Below are 17,376 nucleotides of genomic sequence, written 5' to 3'. Positions count from 1 at the left end.
TTTCCAAGTCGACCACACACAAAAAAGATGCTACCGCCGCAAGGCAAACTATTTGGATTTTGGGACTTTTTGCACATAAATGAAATAAATTCAATTAAGTAAAACAATCAAATAAAAATCCATTAGAACTATATCAACTGCCAATTAAAAATTAAAAATTCAATTAAGTTGCACCAACTTTCTTTGCCAAAAGTCTGTAGAATATTCTGCGTAGAGTGCATTCCAGCCGCCCGGCGCCACATGCCTCACATGTCAGTCTGTCTGTCTGCTTCAGTACCCAGAATGTTTATTACAAGCCACTCAATAAACTATCGAAAGCCTATAAATTTTTAGCCCGGGCCAAACAATATAATCACATATGAGCAGGACACACACTTGGCTGGTTGGCAGCATGCAAAAAACTGCTGGGTGGGAAAACTTTCAATTCGTTTACGACTCGTTTGGGTTCATGCAAATGGATGTGGATGTGCATGTCGAATGTCGAATGTCGAGTCGAATGGCAAAGTCAAAAGCCGTGTGGATGCTCGCCGGCGACTGCTACTGCTGCTGCTGCTGCTGCCTTGGCCCCTGCCAAATGGGTCAAAGTGGCAGTCAGCCAGGCGGGGCAAAACGTTTGCCAGCAGAGAGCACACACTCGCACACACACACACACACACACACACACACTCTCAAGTATGCAACGCAACAAATTCAAAATCAAACACACACAACCCAGAAAAAAAAATGCAAGTAAATAAAGCGAAAATGTAAAGCGAAATGTGTGCGAGACTGCGTGGAGCCAAAGGCAAACAGTGGATAACCAAATGTTGGCTCAAAGAAACCAAAATACGCAGACGAAGGCAAGGGACTGCGATGCTAGGCTAAACATTTGTCCAGTGCCACGATTCCTGCTCCAATATCCTGGCGTTTTCTCCCGGCACGTACAGATCCGATTTTTGCACAATTTAAATAGAAAAATGTTGGGTGCGGAAATGCAGCACATATTTGCTGATAGCTGCACATGCCCCACAGTCATTCGCATCATTCGAAAGTGTTGGTCATGTTTCTTGTATTGCCTTATGTATTGCCTGAGCCATGTCTTTCCCTGGACTGTGCCTCTGTCCTTCTGGTGGAAAATGCTTAAATAATTTTAATTAATTTTCTGCGGTCAGCAGTTAAATCTTTATTACGTCTGTTGTAGCTGTAGAGGAAAACCAAGAACCGCAGACAGCAGATATGGCAGCCTGTCTCTCTGGCTCTTGCATTTCCCTAAAGCCCTCAACATTGCTTTCATTTTAATTAAAAATGCGCTTTTAATGCGCTTCTCCTTGACCTCCGCGCACGCTCGTTTCCCCTTCAACGGACAAGTTCAAGGCAGAGTGCACTTAAATTACAAGAATTTCCATACACAAAAGCCGCAACTGTTGCATGCAGCGAACCCCCAAAAGAGGCCAAAGATTACGCTGTCCAGAGAGAGAGAGAGAGAGCGCGAATGGTGCATACGAAATGCAATAAATTGTGAGCAGCAGCAGAGCTTGAAATATGCCACAAATGCCATTAAATGTCAAATAAAAATTCAAAACAAAGCAGAAAACATAACACACAGTTCTGCGGGGGCCACACAATGCACAATCCACAATAAAAATGAAAGACAAATGAAGGGCACACATGGCACAGATTTTCCACTACGACAAATTGGGATTGCTGGAGGAGTGGAGGACTCACTTACTGAACAGTCTGCGGGATATTTCAATATCAAATACCAGCAAAAGGAAATCCCTACTACCAGACGAAGATTGAATGCACTTTTGGGACTAGGACAAAGCCAATTTCATTGTTACTTTCCATGCATATATTTACCAGAGAACTGCAATAAAAGACAGTCAGAACTGATGGATGTTGTCACAGACACTGCAGCATAGTTAATGTACTCTCAACCGCACCCCTACAGAGCACCCACACATACACCCACACAATGTTGACAAGGCGGCTCTGAGGGTCATATAAAAGAAGTGCCCCTGGTCCCCAGGGTGGCAAATATAAGGACTGGCCTCGCACAACATACACACTTCAGTGCTTTATGCATAGAGCAATTTTTAGCCACTGCAGTCTGCAGTTTGCAGTCTCCACGAGTAACTCTTGGCAGAAAATTAAGTTGCATGTAGAAATCTCATGCCACACACAGCTTATGCAGCAGGTCCAGTTTATGAGGCAAGCATTAGGCTGTAAAACTGTTGGGGGGGGGGGGAAAGTGTTTTGAGTACCGGCATTAGCTCTCTCGTTATTATCTCCTCCTACAGCTCCCTCTCCCCCTCCCCCACCCTCGCTCTCGCCCTGCCCAATAAACACATAGTTTTGTGGCGGTACCGGGCACTACTCGTAAATTTGCGCATACGCCATGTGGCATGCTTCAGCAGACAACGCAGATAACTTAACCCTGAAGAATTTTTTGTGCTCATATTTTTTGTTGCTGCTGCTGGTGTTGCCTGCAAAAAAGGACACTAAAGAATGCAGCCAAAAGAGAGCAGCAAATAGGGGGAAAAGAGAGCAGAAAAAATGTAAAATGTAATTCAAGTGCGTCACTCGCGGCGTACACGTAATAAGCTTCGCCTCGGGTTTGGGTCTGCGGCTGTGGCTGTGGCTGAGTCTGTCGTAAGCAGCCATTGATTTATGTTCATTTTGTCACACAGTTGATAAGCTTATCGGGGATAATGGTGAAAGGATTCTACTAAATGGTACTGCTACTCGTACTTGGTGTGGTAAGAGTCAAAGATTTGGTAAAGGGAATTAAGATTGAAGTGGAGATTGAAATGAAGAGGGAACTTGGGCGGAAGGAATAGTATTTTTAAACATTATTTTGACTATAATAACTCCCATGGTCTCTCTAGTATGCAATTTAGTCGCTTTAATTACCCTAATCTGTGACTAATTTCTGTGGGGAAGTAAATTTCAAAGATTTCCCTTACTTCAAACCGTCGCAGACCTTCCAACGCTTCACTTCAAAATGTTCTCTGTACGCAAATTAACTTCAAATATATTTGTATCAATATTTCTGTCAATTTTCGTCCTATTTGTGCAAAAATGGATACTGCCGAGACCCAAAAAGAGTAACAATTAAAATATAATTTAAATATTGAAACAATAACGAAGGCCAACAGCTCAGACCTTGTCCCTCTGTAACTTTGTATGGCAAAAGCTATTAACAGTTCGAAAATTGTACAAATCCCCAAAGCGAGTTTCAACTTTAGACATCAAAGTTTGGAATGCAACTAAAACCCAATTAGTTGCCACACCACATAGCCCTCTGCCTCACCTTACATGGCATGTAATTCCATGAGCATGTCCCAAAAACTAAGCAAAAACAAAGCCAAAGCTCAAGTCAAGGCTGCTGTTCTGCCGCTTCTCATTTCGAGTCAATAAATATTGAACCCCAAGCGGGGAAACAAGTTGCTCTGCGAAGTGAGTTTTATTTGGCGTATAATTAGAGTAGGTTCGGCCCCAGAGATTAGACCCAATGCCACGCCGCAGCAGAAGGATGGGAATCCATTCAAGTTAATTTGCTCACCAATGCTGGCCTGCTCCTTATTAGTGTGTGTGTGTGTATGGGCAGGGCGTGGCTGCCGCAGAAGGTCGAAGTAATTGAGATTGTAATCGTTACTTATTTTGGTGTGAGTCAGGGTATCGATAGCCGCCCTGCCCTTATGGCCATCTCTTGTACTTTTGCTCACTGCGGGGTGTGAAGCTTTTTCCGGGCATTAAGTTATTAAGCTGTTTGGCTGTTGGTCAAACTGGGTGGCCAGGGGGGCAGAGCCCGGGGGCACGGCTTATGGCATCACATATTGAAATATGCTGCTAGCAATTAATAGCACAAGAATGGCTGGCTGGCACACACATTCTGTTCGGGAGCACACATTCTGTGGTGGGGCGGGGTGCAGCATCGATGTAGAATCAATGTGTGGCAGTAAGCATTTTCAATGCCATGGCACGTAATAATCACAATGAACTGCACTTGAAGAGAGTCGCTTCCTTTATCCGACCCTGACTTGGCGAGTGTTTGCAGCATTCCGTGGCATGGGTTGGCAGCCCTGCTCTGCGTGCTGGAATGATTGGGGGAGGGCGTGGCTTAACCATCCTGTTTACGTGTGGCAACGGGGGAACGTTTTTCAATATCAGACAAATAGACAACGAATTACATTGTAAGTAGCTCACGTGCTTTGGATTATGCGTGATATGCCTGGAAATTACTTCATTAGCAGCCGCAAATGGCGCTCTGCATTCTAAACAAGTGCAAAAAGGGACGAAAACAGAGAGAGAAAGAGTGAGGGAGAGTGAAAGGGAGATAGAGAGAGAGAGAGAGAGACTCTGCCATGGAATTGTCACTTTTGTTATGCAAAGCAGCAGAGCAAAAAATTTGCTAAACACGAATGGAATCCGCCACAGACGGAGCAAGAAGCCAACAAAAACTACAGCATGACAGCTCCTCCTTCCTCCTTCCTCCTTCCTCTCTCCCTCTTTCTCTCTCTTTGCAGCTGTGTCCCATAAGTGGGGCGTGGCTTTTGGGCGTCGCTTAAACGGCATTTGAATTGCGCCGAATAATCAATAATTTGAGGTGATAATTGTGTGCGTGTTCTGGGTTTTATTTTTCCATTCAAACAATCGCAGATTTTTTAATGCTGCCAAATGGCAATAGTCGGCGGGTAAAGGTGAAGGTCGCAGCGATTGTTTGGGTGCGGGGTTAAACCATTTTTTAAGCCGTCATCGGATGCCATTTCGCTTATTAACGCTCAACTGTATGTAACATTATGCTCTCTGTCTCATGCACCCAATGCATCCCCTCTTTGGATGCTCCTATTAACTGCTCTGCTGGTCGCAAAAAGTGTAATCATTAATTGGAAATTAAATGAGGATTAAATTAAGATTTTTGTGAGGGTAGCGTGAATATTGGCAGAGGTTTGCCATGCAGTTGGGATCGGAGAAGGCCATGGAAGGCCAAGTCCAAGTCCCAAGAGGCTTCTCTTTTGTCTCTAAATAGAATTTACATCCAAGTAGATTTAACTCTCTCATTTAGTATTCCTTTATCTTTTATTTCTACTGCTAAACAATTTTTAAACTAATTTTAAAACAATTTTCTGCCCATTCCAGACACTCTGCCCCATTCCTGGCCACAGCAATGAGCCCACCGAAAGGGTATGTACACCTCTACCTATAGCCACTAAAACACTTTTTATCTGCTTAATTTTTTCACACTGATACGACTGCATTTCGTTTTGGCATATCGTTTGTCATGGTCGCTGCCGTAAAGCATTAAATCAAAAGCCAAACAGATTTTCACTGTTTTTTGCCACAACACTTTTGCCGACTCAATTTCGTGGCAATACATGTCACACACACACGCACACGCAAATGCAACAAAAAAACGCATACAAGAATGTTGCACGGTTGGAAATATTGAAGATAATTTGCGGTATTTGATGCCGCATTGGATTGTGTGTGCAAATTAACTCAATTTACGATTGCACACAGCCCGAGCAATTTAATTAACAGGCGAAAAGTAGCAAAAGGCTTTAATAGAATCACAGACAGAATTGGCAACGGCGGGCTCTGGCTTGGGCTTTAATTAATCCAGCTTTGAGGGACAAGTTCACGAAAAAGTTTCAAGAAGAACTTTAGCAATAAGCTAGAAAGAGAGAGAGAGAGAGAGTGGAATGTAAGGGGTGCGTCCCAGGGTCACAGCAAGTCACGTGGCGGAATTAATAAGCTTGCCACAATTTTGTATGCCACGAACAATGCAAATCTATGTAAATGTGTGTCGCATGTGGCGTATACTTAATGTGCCCGACATGCACCAAACAAAACGGGGAGAAGGAACGACAAAAGGGGTTGTGGCAGAGGCACAAGCAAGGGAAGCAGCTGCAGGAACATTTATAACATTGTGTTAATGCGACTTGTGTGACAGATCAGTTAATTACAGAGCATTTGACACACAGTGGGAGATGGAACGAAGAAATTACATCCTAAACACACTCTACACTCCACACCCTCTACCCCTCAGTCCGCTTTCTGCCAGCCTGCTGTGTGCTTGACTTGGAAATGCTTTTTAATGATTTTCCTTTTGATGTTTACTCTGCCAAATGTTTGCCACTGCGCTGCGTATAGTGGGGTTCTGTTTGCCTAGAACTAACTGCCAGCTGTCTGCTCTGCTCTGCTCTCTAAGCACTTTGCCACACACGTACCCCCCGCATGGCCCCGCCCAAACACGCTTCAAGCTGGGCTTGTACATATGTATAATTAAATCCCGCACTTGAAGTGTTTTCGACAGCTAAAAATATTTATGAAAGTGCTTGAGAACCAATGAACGAACACTCTCTCTCTCTCTCTCTCGGCATTCAAGTGGGGCAAAAACATCGCATGAGACGCAGCTGAAGCCTTTCTGCCAGCCCCAAGACCTAATAAGTAGCTGCCCCCGCACTACCCACAGTCCTGCCCGCGGCTTGCGAGAGATGAAATGAGAATGTTCTTGGAAAGTCCATCCAATTATGGGTAGCTCGAACCTGATATCTGCCTCAATGAACTTTAGCATTAGGATTAACAAGACAGTAGGCGGCAGGCGGAAGGCGGTAGTCCGCCCACTTATAACTCATCCCGGCTGCAGTTGAGTTACGTGCAAAAAAAAAAGAAGAGAGATGACAGGACCGGCAGCAAAACACTTGTAACAATGTAATTTGAAACGGCAACAACCAGTGGCCCACGCAGTTTTGCCTCACAGTCAGCGACAGGCATACAGCCCCTGCCAGTTGGGATGACAAAGCTTTAAAGAACGTAGCGAAAAGACACAGAGAGAGAGAGAGAGAGAGAGAGAGAGCCGGAAAATACCCGGGAAAAAACAACAAACAAACAAATTCAGGCAAAAGGCAAAATCCAGTGTGCCCCCAGCTTCAGTCCAAGTCCCAGTCGCCGCCGCCTCCGCCGGTCAAACAGTCACAAGCGACGGCGGAGCAGCCGCATTCAGACCGGGAAAATGGTTGCAGAAAAATGTGGAAATGGTAGGAATTGCTGGGCTAGAATCAGAGTCAGAGTGCGCTACGGGCGCTAAACTCGAGCATAATCACATAATAAACATTTTCCACTCCCAAAAAAAAAGCCAAAAAAAGGGACACTCGGCGGAGAGGATTTCATTAGAGCAGGAAAGCGACTGCGGAAACGAGAACCGAAACCGACATGATAATAAATATGGTGTGGGGTGGGATGGATGCTGGAGTTGGAGTGGGGGGTGGCGCAAAAGAGTGTAAAAAATAAAATGGCGACAGACAAATTCAAGATAAACAAAAGAGGGAATCACACAGAGTGATAGAGGGAGAGCGCGAGGGAGGAGTGGGTGTAGGGGCTGGAAGGACACACAAATTATGCATATGTATTACACACACACACACACACACAGGCACACTCTCACACAATCGCATGTGGATAGGCGGACACGGAGATACCCTTAATGGCCGAATTAAAACCTCCGCCTGACATCAGCGATGGAAATGGAAATGGAAAATCCTCTGTCCAGGATGCGTGGGTAGGGACGGGGGGAAATCCAGTCTGCATAGCCAAGGCCAGACAGCGGCTGTCAGCGAGTACCAGTCCCAGTCCCAGTCCTTCAGTCCCACAGTCCCTTCAGACCTTCAGCCGTCACGTCAGCCGCTGAGGATATGTTTCGCTCTATTTTCCAGGCATTTTCACTGATTTTTTTCACGCTTAATTTCCCACTAGCCCCGCACACTGCTTCCGCACCCCAAGCAACTGTGTGCTGTGCGGTTTTATGTGCCATATTACTTTTAATTTCTTTCATATTTTTTTCCACTGGATTTATAGACGCGCGCCCCTGCGGCTTAAGGACATTTTGAGCATTTTTATGGGCAAAGTTTTTTATTTTTGTGTGTCACACAGATTGGCAAAGGCACCAGGGCTAGCATGGGTAAAAGGGAAATTGTTTTGGGAAATAAACTTGGAAGCATTTAATTTGATTTAAAGAGCTCTTTCGGCGCACTAGGCGTATGATGAATGTGGGCCGCATCGCATGAAATAAGGCCAAGCCAAGCCAAGCCAGCGGCCCACGCGATATTCCGGGGACGAGTCAATAAATAAATATCTTTTTTTTGGCAAAGTTTTTGCTGCCGCCGTCTCCCACGTATTTTCATATATAAATTCGTTGTGTCTGTGTCTGTGTGTGTGTGTGTGTCTTATCCCCCTGTGAAATATGGGTTCATCCGCTGCTCATTTGACTAATTGCAGCTCCGCTGCTGGCAGATCTTATCCAGCTCCAGCTCCAGCTCGAGCTCTCTCGCTCAACTCGTTTAAGGGATTCCGTTGCTGGAGAGAAATGCTTTTGCAATGTTCCGTAAATGCTGTCGAGCTGCTGGGTGGGAGAAATGCAATCTAAACTCGTGTCAGAGCACTCGGCTGCCCGTTCCGTCCTCTGTCTTGGCTACAACTACGCTTTAGGCCATGCCATGCCACGCCACGCCACAGCCATGCCACGCCACAGCCAGTGCCGAGTCTGGGTCTGGCTGTGGGACAGCCTCTCTGCTGTTTGCCTGCAAATCTGGAGAATGTAGCCATGTTATCCTTGACTTGCCTTCTTGCTGCCAAAAAATCCATTCCACCAAGCTGCTGCTGCAGTTTTCAGGGGGCAAAAACAAAAGTCTGGAAATTCGTTTATCGCGCCGCAAAATTGTTTTCATTTTTTGTCTACAATGCACATAATATATATTTTAGTAGCTAGTTGCTCTTGTTTGCTCTTTTCTCACTTTCTTTCCCGCCACTCACTCTCTTTAATCCTCTCTCTATCTTTCTCGCTCCCTCTTTCTTTATATGTTTGCAAACTCAAACAACAAACATGAGGAGCTGTGAGAGTGGTCGAAGTTTTCCATGCCCTTACGCCCATGGACAAAAGCAAACTTCATTAGCAACTATTTGAGATTAATATTTTGTAGATTTTGCTGAAGATTTTAAACCAAGTAGCCTGCTTCATGAGTGTGTTTATGGAATGGATTTGGATCTAATGATGCGTGTGCTTTTATATAAAAGGACTTTGATAGACTCTGAGTAAAGGGAACTTAAACTATAAAGGAAAAGCCTCTAGAAAAGGTTTTCCATCTATAAAATCTACAGTCTACAAATCTACAAATATTCTGCCAAGTAAAGCTTTAAAGAACAGCTGCAATAAACCCTTTAAAGCCTACCAAAACTTATAGTTTCCTGCATGTCTATTGCTCCTCTTGCTTAGTGTATAGCAAATTGAGTTTGGCTCAAATTATCCCTGCTCTTTGGCGCCTCAGACCTGTTTCTAAGGCCACGCCCAAACGCCCCTAAAGTGACTGCAGCAAACAGTTTCACTTTAGATGGAGAGGCAGCCACAACAGAGCGCCATGAACCACCAGGAAGCAGCAAAAGTGCTACATGCGAGGCAGCCAAAAGTCGTTTTTGAACTCTTTTTAGACTCGGTTTTTGGCTCTCTTTTCTTTTTGGGGTCTCTGTCGTGTAATTTATGAGTTTGTGCCTCAAGTTGCGACTGGACTGGGCCGTGCCACACGGTAAGCGAAACTGAAACAACATTCTTGTACTACCAGCAGTCCAGGGCCGCCGCATTCGTGTTCACACCAGAGAGAGAGATTGCTGGAAGGCAGGAGACGGGAGGCTGCACTGCAGCAGCGGCTTATCGTCATTGTCTCGACTGGCCTGACCTGTCCCTGTCCTGCCCCTGACTGGCCTTGTCCGCCGTTGTCTGGCAGTTTATGAAAACTGCAGCGGAAAATGTTTTTCGGGGCTTTTCCACTACGTTTTTGTGAGAAGCTGCTGCAGGCACTGGCACCCAGGAGTGCAATGTCCTTGTTTATGCGCTGACACTCTACGTCTCCGGCTGTGGCGCTTGATTGAATTGTGTCCTTGTCAGTGCAGTGTCCTGAAGCCTCCGAGGCAAAGGCAAAGTCATAGCCCCGAGGCCAGGCGGCCACAAAGTTTAATTAACTTTTTCAGCTCAATTTCTAAACATGTTTTCGGCTTAGCCCGCCCCTCTCGTTGTGTTTTTGTTGGGTTTGCTTGTTTGTTTACTTTTCGCAGTAATTTAATTTAATTGTTTAGGCCCAAGAGGCGGCATGCTACCCCTTTTTGGCAAACCCTTCAAGAGTGCTGCCAAAACCTAAGCCTCTGGCTGTTCCTTTTTTCTTGTTTTTTGTGTGTCTTTTTTTTGTGTGTTTCGCGTGACTTTAAATGGCAGCCAGGGAGGTCTTCTGACAGCTGGAGGCTCCAAAGGTATTACAGCTGACAGCTGGCGTCTGATGCGGTTTATGTTAAAAGCCACAGCCCCAAAACCCATTCACACACACACATGAAGGAGAGGGGAGGGAGTACAAGTACTTCGCACTCGTTCGAGTATTCCGCGGCTGAGCACACACATACACATGCACACACATGCACACACACAGAAATTTATGTTTATGTTAACAAAGTCGAGCCATTCAAGTGGCAAGCCAAAACAAGACAACCTGTCCTCATACAACAGACTCTCAATCCCATGCCCAGCCCACAGAAATGGGATGCAGTCATGTGCACAAAGCCAAAAACATTGTAACCGAGAGAGCGAGTGAGTGAGTGAGTGAGTGAGTGAGCACGCGAGTCCCAGAGATAACAACGACAACTGCCGCTCCACACCGATGCCTGCTGATGGCTGATGCCTGCTGATGGCAGTGCTACACTTGGGGAAAAGTCTGGGTTAGAGGATCAGGAAAACGGACAATCTCTGCTCAGCAGATCCTAATTTAAGGCTTAGATATATAGCAAGAGAAAATCAAAGAGGAATATCAGAATTTAATTTTATGCAACACAAAAAATTGGAAAAATCTTAAAATAATCATTTTTCAAATATTTTAAATCTGTAGAGAGAGATATAGAGAGAGTCGAGTCTTAGTTTTTGATCAATTTTAAATACTTTAAAAGAGAGGAAAATCTCGTCTCTCATTGATCAGCTGCTGGCTGACCCTCCTCCTCATTCTCCACGGATTGCCTCTTAGTTTCGGCTTCTTCCTCGTGGTCCCCTCCGCGTGATGCTCTATTTTCGGTGTCAGTCTTCATCTTGGCCGCCACATAGTCGGCAAAGGTCAAGTTAATGTCAAAGGGTGTGCGACGGAAGATATTGGGCGGCGTGTAATTGTTTTGGATGGGCCAGAAGAGCCCGTCCTCGTCGGGTGTCTGCGGTGCACCGCCATAGAGATCGGAGAATTCGGCCAAGGTGAAGTAGAAGCGTGTGGAGGCCAGCACCAGTTCAATGCGCTGAATCTCGGGCAGATACTTGCGATAGACATCCACCGGCAGGAATTCGATGAGCTGCGAGGATTTTGACTTTATGAAACCCACCAAACTGGTGGATTGCACCACTTCCTCCTTCTCCAGCTCCTCTTCTTCTTCCCCTTCGTCCTCGTCGTCATCATGCAGGCGAAGGGCGGAGGGTCGATTGCTGGTGGCATTACTTTGACTCGGCTCTTGATCGGTGTCGTGGATGGGCTCGGGTTCTTTTGGCGCCAGACTCTCCGCTATGAGGCGGCAAATGATGAAGAGCTTCTCCTTGATGATCATGTGCTGCTTGCCCATCAAATACTCATCCGTGGGCGTGGAGGTGGGAAACTTCTCGTTGAGAAAAACCGCCGGAATGCGGCGAAAGGTCAGCTCCTTGGTGTACAGCTGCGAGATGTGATCCTCGATCTGAAAGACGCGATTGCTCAGCCAGAACTCGTCGCAGCAGGCCAACAGCTGGCGGCAGAAGCAGCCCATCATATCCTCGCTGGTCTCCAGCATCAGCAGCGTGTAGTCGCCCATGTAGATGAACAGTCCGCACACGGGATCCGGCGTGAAGGCCTCCAGCTGGCAATTGTTGTGCAGCTCCTGCAACTTCTCACAGAACAAATCAAAGTAGTCCCGCTTCTTGACAGTCTCTGGCTCCGTCTCAGGCTCTAGCTCCTCTTCCGCTTGCTCCTCCACTGGCTCCGTGGGCTGCAGGGCAAAGTCGTCGGTGAAGCGAAAAGTGTGGGTCACCGTTTCCGTTTCGAAATCTGGCTTCACTGGTGCAGCCTCTGGGATGGGCAATGTCATGACAGGAGGAGCGTCTACAGCTGCCTCGGAGGTGACCTCCGTGGCTGCCTGCGATCCCTCCGTGGTGGATGCCTGTGTGATCTTATCTGGCGGCACTGACGCTGCCTCCACCTCGACAGTTATCACCTCGGGCTCCTTTTTCTCTACCTCCGAGACACCTCCGGTTGATGGCGGCTCCTGGCCAGCCGCTGGCTCCGCCTCTACATCGCGCTCCAGGCACCCATTTTTGGCTAGAATAAAAATGCGCTGATAGAACACGGACGTCTGCATTTCGGTCAGCTCTGCGTCCACGTACTCCACCAGCGATTTGCGCACATGAAAGGTGCCAGTCCGCTTCAGGGTGAAGCATGTGTGCCGCGTCAGTCGCTGCGTGCGGCTCTGACGCTGCCGCGCGGCCGTCGAGGCATGCCGCTGGGTGGTGCGCTTTGAATTGGACATTTTCTCGAAGACTAAATCAAACCAAAAGGAGTGAAAATCGATGCGGCGACTGTTTCTCGTTTGTTGTTTGTTTTCTCGGCTAAAATATGAAGTTGTTATGAGCAACAACAAAGGCGGTTGTCAGGGGCAGAAAGGGAAATTCAATGCCCGCTTGGGGATTACAACAAACCGAGTAGAAATTACACAAAGTCTATTGGAGCTTAGCCCCAGATATCAGCGGGGGTGTTTCATCTTTTTATTGTGACAAAACATTTTGAAATAAAAAACTTATCCGCAAGGACATCTCGGGGCATAACAGAACAATCAAATGCGCAGCGGGGGAGACACAGATCTAGAGATTCCAAAGAGATGGACAGTTATGATTGACATGTGCAGTAGATTTTCTCTCAGTGTAAACACACTCACACAGTGCTACACTGTTATTATTTAAGCAATGTACTTTGGGGCTTGCACAGCAGCGCCTCAATTATTATTATCATTCGCTTGAAATCTAAGGCCTTATCTTGCGCCCCACACACACATCTCTATCTCCCTCCTACCCGCTCTAACTAACTCCCTCTCTCTAAGTTCTAAATATCTCCTTGTCTCACTCTGTGGCTGTGCGGCTTGGGCTTTGTTTCTGCTTTGAACCTGCTCCGTTCGGGCTTCTGCCGCTTTTCAGCGAGTTAATTTATTCATGGCACATTTATGAGCATAGTGATTTCTGGCAGCACCTACAGCAACCTTCCGTTTTCCGTTTGCCAGCCCGACAGACAGAGAGACAACAATGTGAAGGGAAAACTTCTTCATCAGAATGCGACCTCGTCCACGTCCTCGTACTTTTGTTCTCCTTCGCTCTCCGGCTCTGCTCTGCTGTGTTCGTCTCTTGGAACAATTTGAAACACTTGGGCATACAATATGTTGAAATGATAATGAGCGAAAATTGTTTTTTGACTCTGCCACGTTCCCCAGGTGTCCGTGTTTGGCTTCAAAGGATGTGTCTAAGCAGCAGCATCCTTAGAGCACTCCTCTTGTGTCTGTCTTGTCTTATCTCTCCCCCACCATGCCCACACTAAGTGCCTTGGACCGTTTTGCAGTTTAGTTTATTGAGCTAAAAGTTGCGTAGCAATTTGTGGGCCAATGTTTTAATAACTAAGTGCCTGCCCCTGCCCTTTTCTTCTCACAGATAAGATTCAACTTTGAGTCTCGTTTTTCAGCTCAAATGCGGCCGCCTTTCACTTTCAACAGAATCGCAGACTTTTCTTTTGATTCCTGGAACTGGAACTTTTCTCTTTCCATCTCTCGATTGCGTTTCACTTTCATTGCCATGCAAATATCTGAATGACAGACTGAAAGACTGACTGACTGACTGATGGACGGCGCTGGCTTTCATCTTCTACTTTCTAGTCGGCTGCCCGCCCATTCATCCGTCAGATATGTCGAGCAGCTACGCCCATTTGTCGTAGTTGTCGCTGCCAGCAGCAGCACCAGCAGCAGCAGCGTTGATTGCATCGAAGTTCTTAGTCAATATTTGCCGATTTCAATGAAATGAGAATTTGACATGCAAGCAAACACGGCTGACGGCAGACGGCAGACGTCAGACAACTTGCCATTGGGAGTGAAAGTCATGCCATGGATACACAGGGAGTGCGGTATGAGCCGCTGCCACTGACAGCGGCTGCAACAGGAGAAAGATAAACACGGCAGTCGGTTCTGATGGTGCACAAGCCATCGGTGTGGGCTCCAAATTAATTGCGATTTGTATGCAATGACATTTTTCTGTGTGTCTGTGTGGCAAAAGTGATTGATGCCTCGAACATCGGACATGTTGCAGTTAAAATTCGTTAACTTTGTTTGTTACCTGCAAAAATGTTCACTCTAATGAGGCTGCACTTTGCCCATTGATTGGGGGCATTTGTTGAACTTCAACTTTGAACTCTTTGAAGGCGATTTGGGGGCTTAAAGCCTTAGAGGAAGTGCCTGCTGCTCGTACAAGTGTGCGGACATAACACGTGTTTACAGCTTCCTTCTATGTGCCCACAGTCTATACACCAATTTGTTGCTGTAATTCAATTATTTTGTTAGGCATATCCAAACGGGCGCAGCTTATCCTGTGGCATTTCCCATGTACTTTTGTTATGCCCAAAAAAAAAAACACTTATATGACAGTGAACTAATTACAGAATCAAAAACTACAAAACAATAAATTGCTGCAATAAATTCAATTAAAATTTTAAATGGCCCAGCGAGCGCAAAATGGAAGTTTCTATAAAATAAAATTAATGCCAACTCAGCAGGGACTCTGGATGGTAGCGCTGTGTGGCGGGGGGTTGGTGTTTCCAGGCAATTTTAATTTAATTCAATTATCCGAGGCATCAACGGCAGCAGTTGGGCCAACAACAACAACAACAACAATAAGTTGCGCATTCAATTGCCTCGATGGAATAAAAGTTATATCCGTGGCAAGGAGTCGTCTTCTCCACCTTTTTAATAGTTTGCCGCTGCTCCGTGAAAGTGGCAATGGGAACTCTTTTGCCAATGCAATTAAATGCAATGACAACTAAGGATGGGGGCACAGCAACAAGAAGGCCGAGGCCAATCAATTAAGCCTTGGCAACGAATCTTCTTGGCCGCCCAATTGCTGCGCAGCGATTGAGTGGGTCGTCGTCTCCTCCGCTGCCCGCATTTCCAATTAATGGCAGCTAATTTATTTGAACTGGACCAAAAATCAATATCAAATATTGGTGTAAGGGAATGGGGGTTTTGGAGGGGGCGAGGATTGTACATTCCTCATTATCAGCAGCAGCAGCGGCTTGCCTCAGGCCATGTGACCAGGAATCTGATCTCTAGCGAGGGTCCACAACTGCTGGAATTCTGAGGGGGAGGGCTGGAGGAGTGCTGGGGTTGGGGTTTGATGTTCTCTCGGCTCAATTATATTTTTATTTATGCGCCAACATTCGCGCACTTAACAAAATAGCATCCGGCCAGCGCCGGGAGCATCCTTTTTCGGCCGCTCCTCTCGACTCCTAGACAATGGAATTTTATTGTTTCGCCAATGTAAGCAAATTTGGTGGAAACTTTTTGTTGCCCCATGCAGGGGCACGGGGTCGGGGAACTAGAGCATAAATAAAGTTATGTATTTGATTATGAAACTGGCGGACAGAGCAGGAATGGATAGGACACAGCACAGGCTCGTGGCCAATGGATTCAATTGCTTGGCAGCAATCTTTATGGTAGGGACAGACAGAAACATAAAAAAAAGATGAGAACAATGCGAGAAGGGGGGTGCGTAGGAGTGTACCGAAATCTTTTTATGACCTCAAACTGTTGGCTTCAAATGAAGAGTGTCCAGTCAAGTGTTCTGTCCCATGCCGAACTGCAAAGAACGAATCGACAAGAGAGATATTTTCGTATTTGTTCTGGACATCGATTTCGTTCACTGTGGATAAATATTTTCACAGCCGGCCACCGGATGTTTGGGGGCACTTGAAACCCTTTTTTTTGAGAAACTAATCCACTATTTGTGGAGTCCTTCGCACCTGGGCGAAAGTGATTTTGGAAACAAACACTGTGCTGACCCTTTTTCTATATATCTTAACCTTATTTTTCGCTCGCTCTCTGCACTTCTCTTGTGGCGCACATTCCAAAATGGCACTTCCGTGTGGGTGCTTAAGTGTAGTTCTTTGTGTTTGTTCTTCAGATGAAAGAGGAGCAGGAGAAGGAGCAGCAACCGGAGCAGACAAACATTCCGTAAATTTCTTTTTACGTCTCTCCTCTTTTTATGAGATAATCTCAAGGCAGGCCCCGTACCTTGTCCGGAGACAAGGACTTTGCCCCACAGCAAAGTGAAATGTTGCACATATTTTTTGTGTGTCGCTCAGCAGCATTTTGTTGCATTTTTCTTTGCTTAATTTAGATGTTGCCTCGGCTGCTGCCCGCCTGCCTGCTCTCATGGTTTCCCTTCGGTCTAATTGCAATGCCAACAAGAATTGGCATTTGAAATGCAAACAATATGCAATATTGTTCGAGTATGCATACATTTATTATATGGAAAAACTTACAATTCTGCAAAAAGGGGGAAAAAAGTGCAGATGCAAAGCATGAAATTGCATTTTCCTTTTAGTTTCACATGCACTGAGAACAAACAACGAAACAGCAGGCCCAAAGCCTGATTGAAATGAAACTATACAGGGGATAGGACACACAGACAGACGGATGGACATTCGGTTAGTGCTTGTCATGCAAATTGTGTGTGCATGTGTGTGTGTGCGTGTGTGTGTGTTGGCAAATATCAAACAATTAAATTAAACGCAGAAGCAGAGGCAAGGGCAAAGGCAAAGGGGCACAGCCAGAGTACAACGCACACAAAACTATATCCAAAGTGAACTCAATTTGCTGGCATCTAAATCATTTTTAATTTGCACAAAAACAACAAGCAGCAAGCCCATCGAATGAATCCCTGGCAACAAAATACAAAACGTTTTGTTTGCACCACGAATGTTGCAATACCCGCAAAAAAATAAAACCTAAAAAGTAATCGAAACCTAAGAAGTCGCTGCATTAGATACCCTAGACGATTTGATGTTTTAAATTAAGCATAACAACCACAATCCGTGGATTGCATAGCTATTGGAGCTATATATTCCACTTCTGAATGGCATCTAATAATTACATCGATGAGTCACAAACCTCTGCTAATAATAACCCTACCCCTCTCTGCTAAAGAGTAGCCAAACAAAACATATTTAACAAAAACAAAATAAAGCATACATCGGAGCAATGCAAAATAGATGGAGAGAGAGAGAGAGAGAGAGAGAGAGAGCGAAGTAAAGGGTCCATGTAGCGGGA

General features: G+C 45.8%; 1 protein-coding gene across 1 annotated transcript; it reads right to left on the bottom strand.

The window, feature by feature from the left end:
* Positions 1 to 10,973: 10,973 nt before the first annotated feature.
* On the bottom strand, positions 10,974 to 12,618 carry LOC117589157. The gene has a single exon (XM_034280860.1). The coding sequence runs from the start codon at positions 12,547 to 12,549 to the stop codon at positions 10,981 to 10,983; it is 1,569 nt and encodes a 522-aa protein (XP_034136751.1). The 5' UTR covers positions 12,550 to 12,618; the 3' UTR covers positions 10,974 to 10,980.
* Between the last annotated feature and the right edge of the window lie 4,758 nt (positions 12,619 to 17,376).

The sequence above is a fragment of the Drosophila guanche genome, unplaced genomic scaffold (assembly GCF_900245975.1).
Source record: "Drosophila guanche unplaced genomic scaffold, DGUA_6, whole genome shotgun sequence".
NCBI classification, from domain to species: Eukaryota; Metazoa; Arthropoda; class Insecta; order Diptera; family Drosophilidae; genus Drosophila; species Drosophila guanche.
This window is presented reverse-complemented; position numbering and strand designations above follow the sequence as displayed.

Bases quoted from the DNA above. Each gene is read 5' to 3' on its own strand.
- LOC117589157 (XM_034280860.1), bottom strand. From the start codon at position 12,549: ATGTCCAATTCAAAGCGCACCACCCAGCGGCATGCCTCGACGGCCGCG.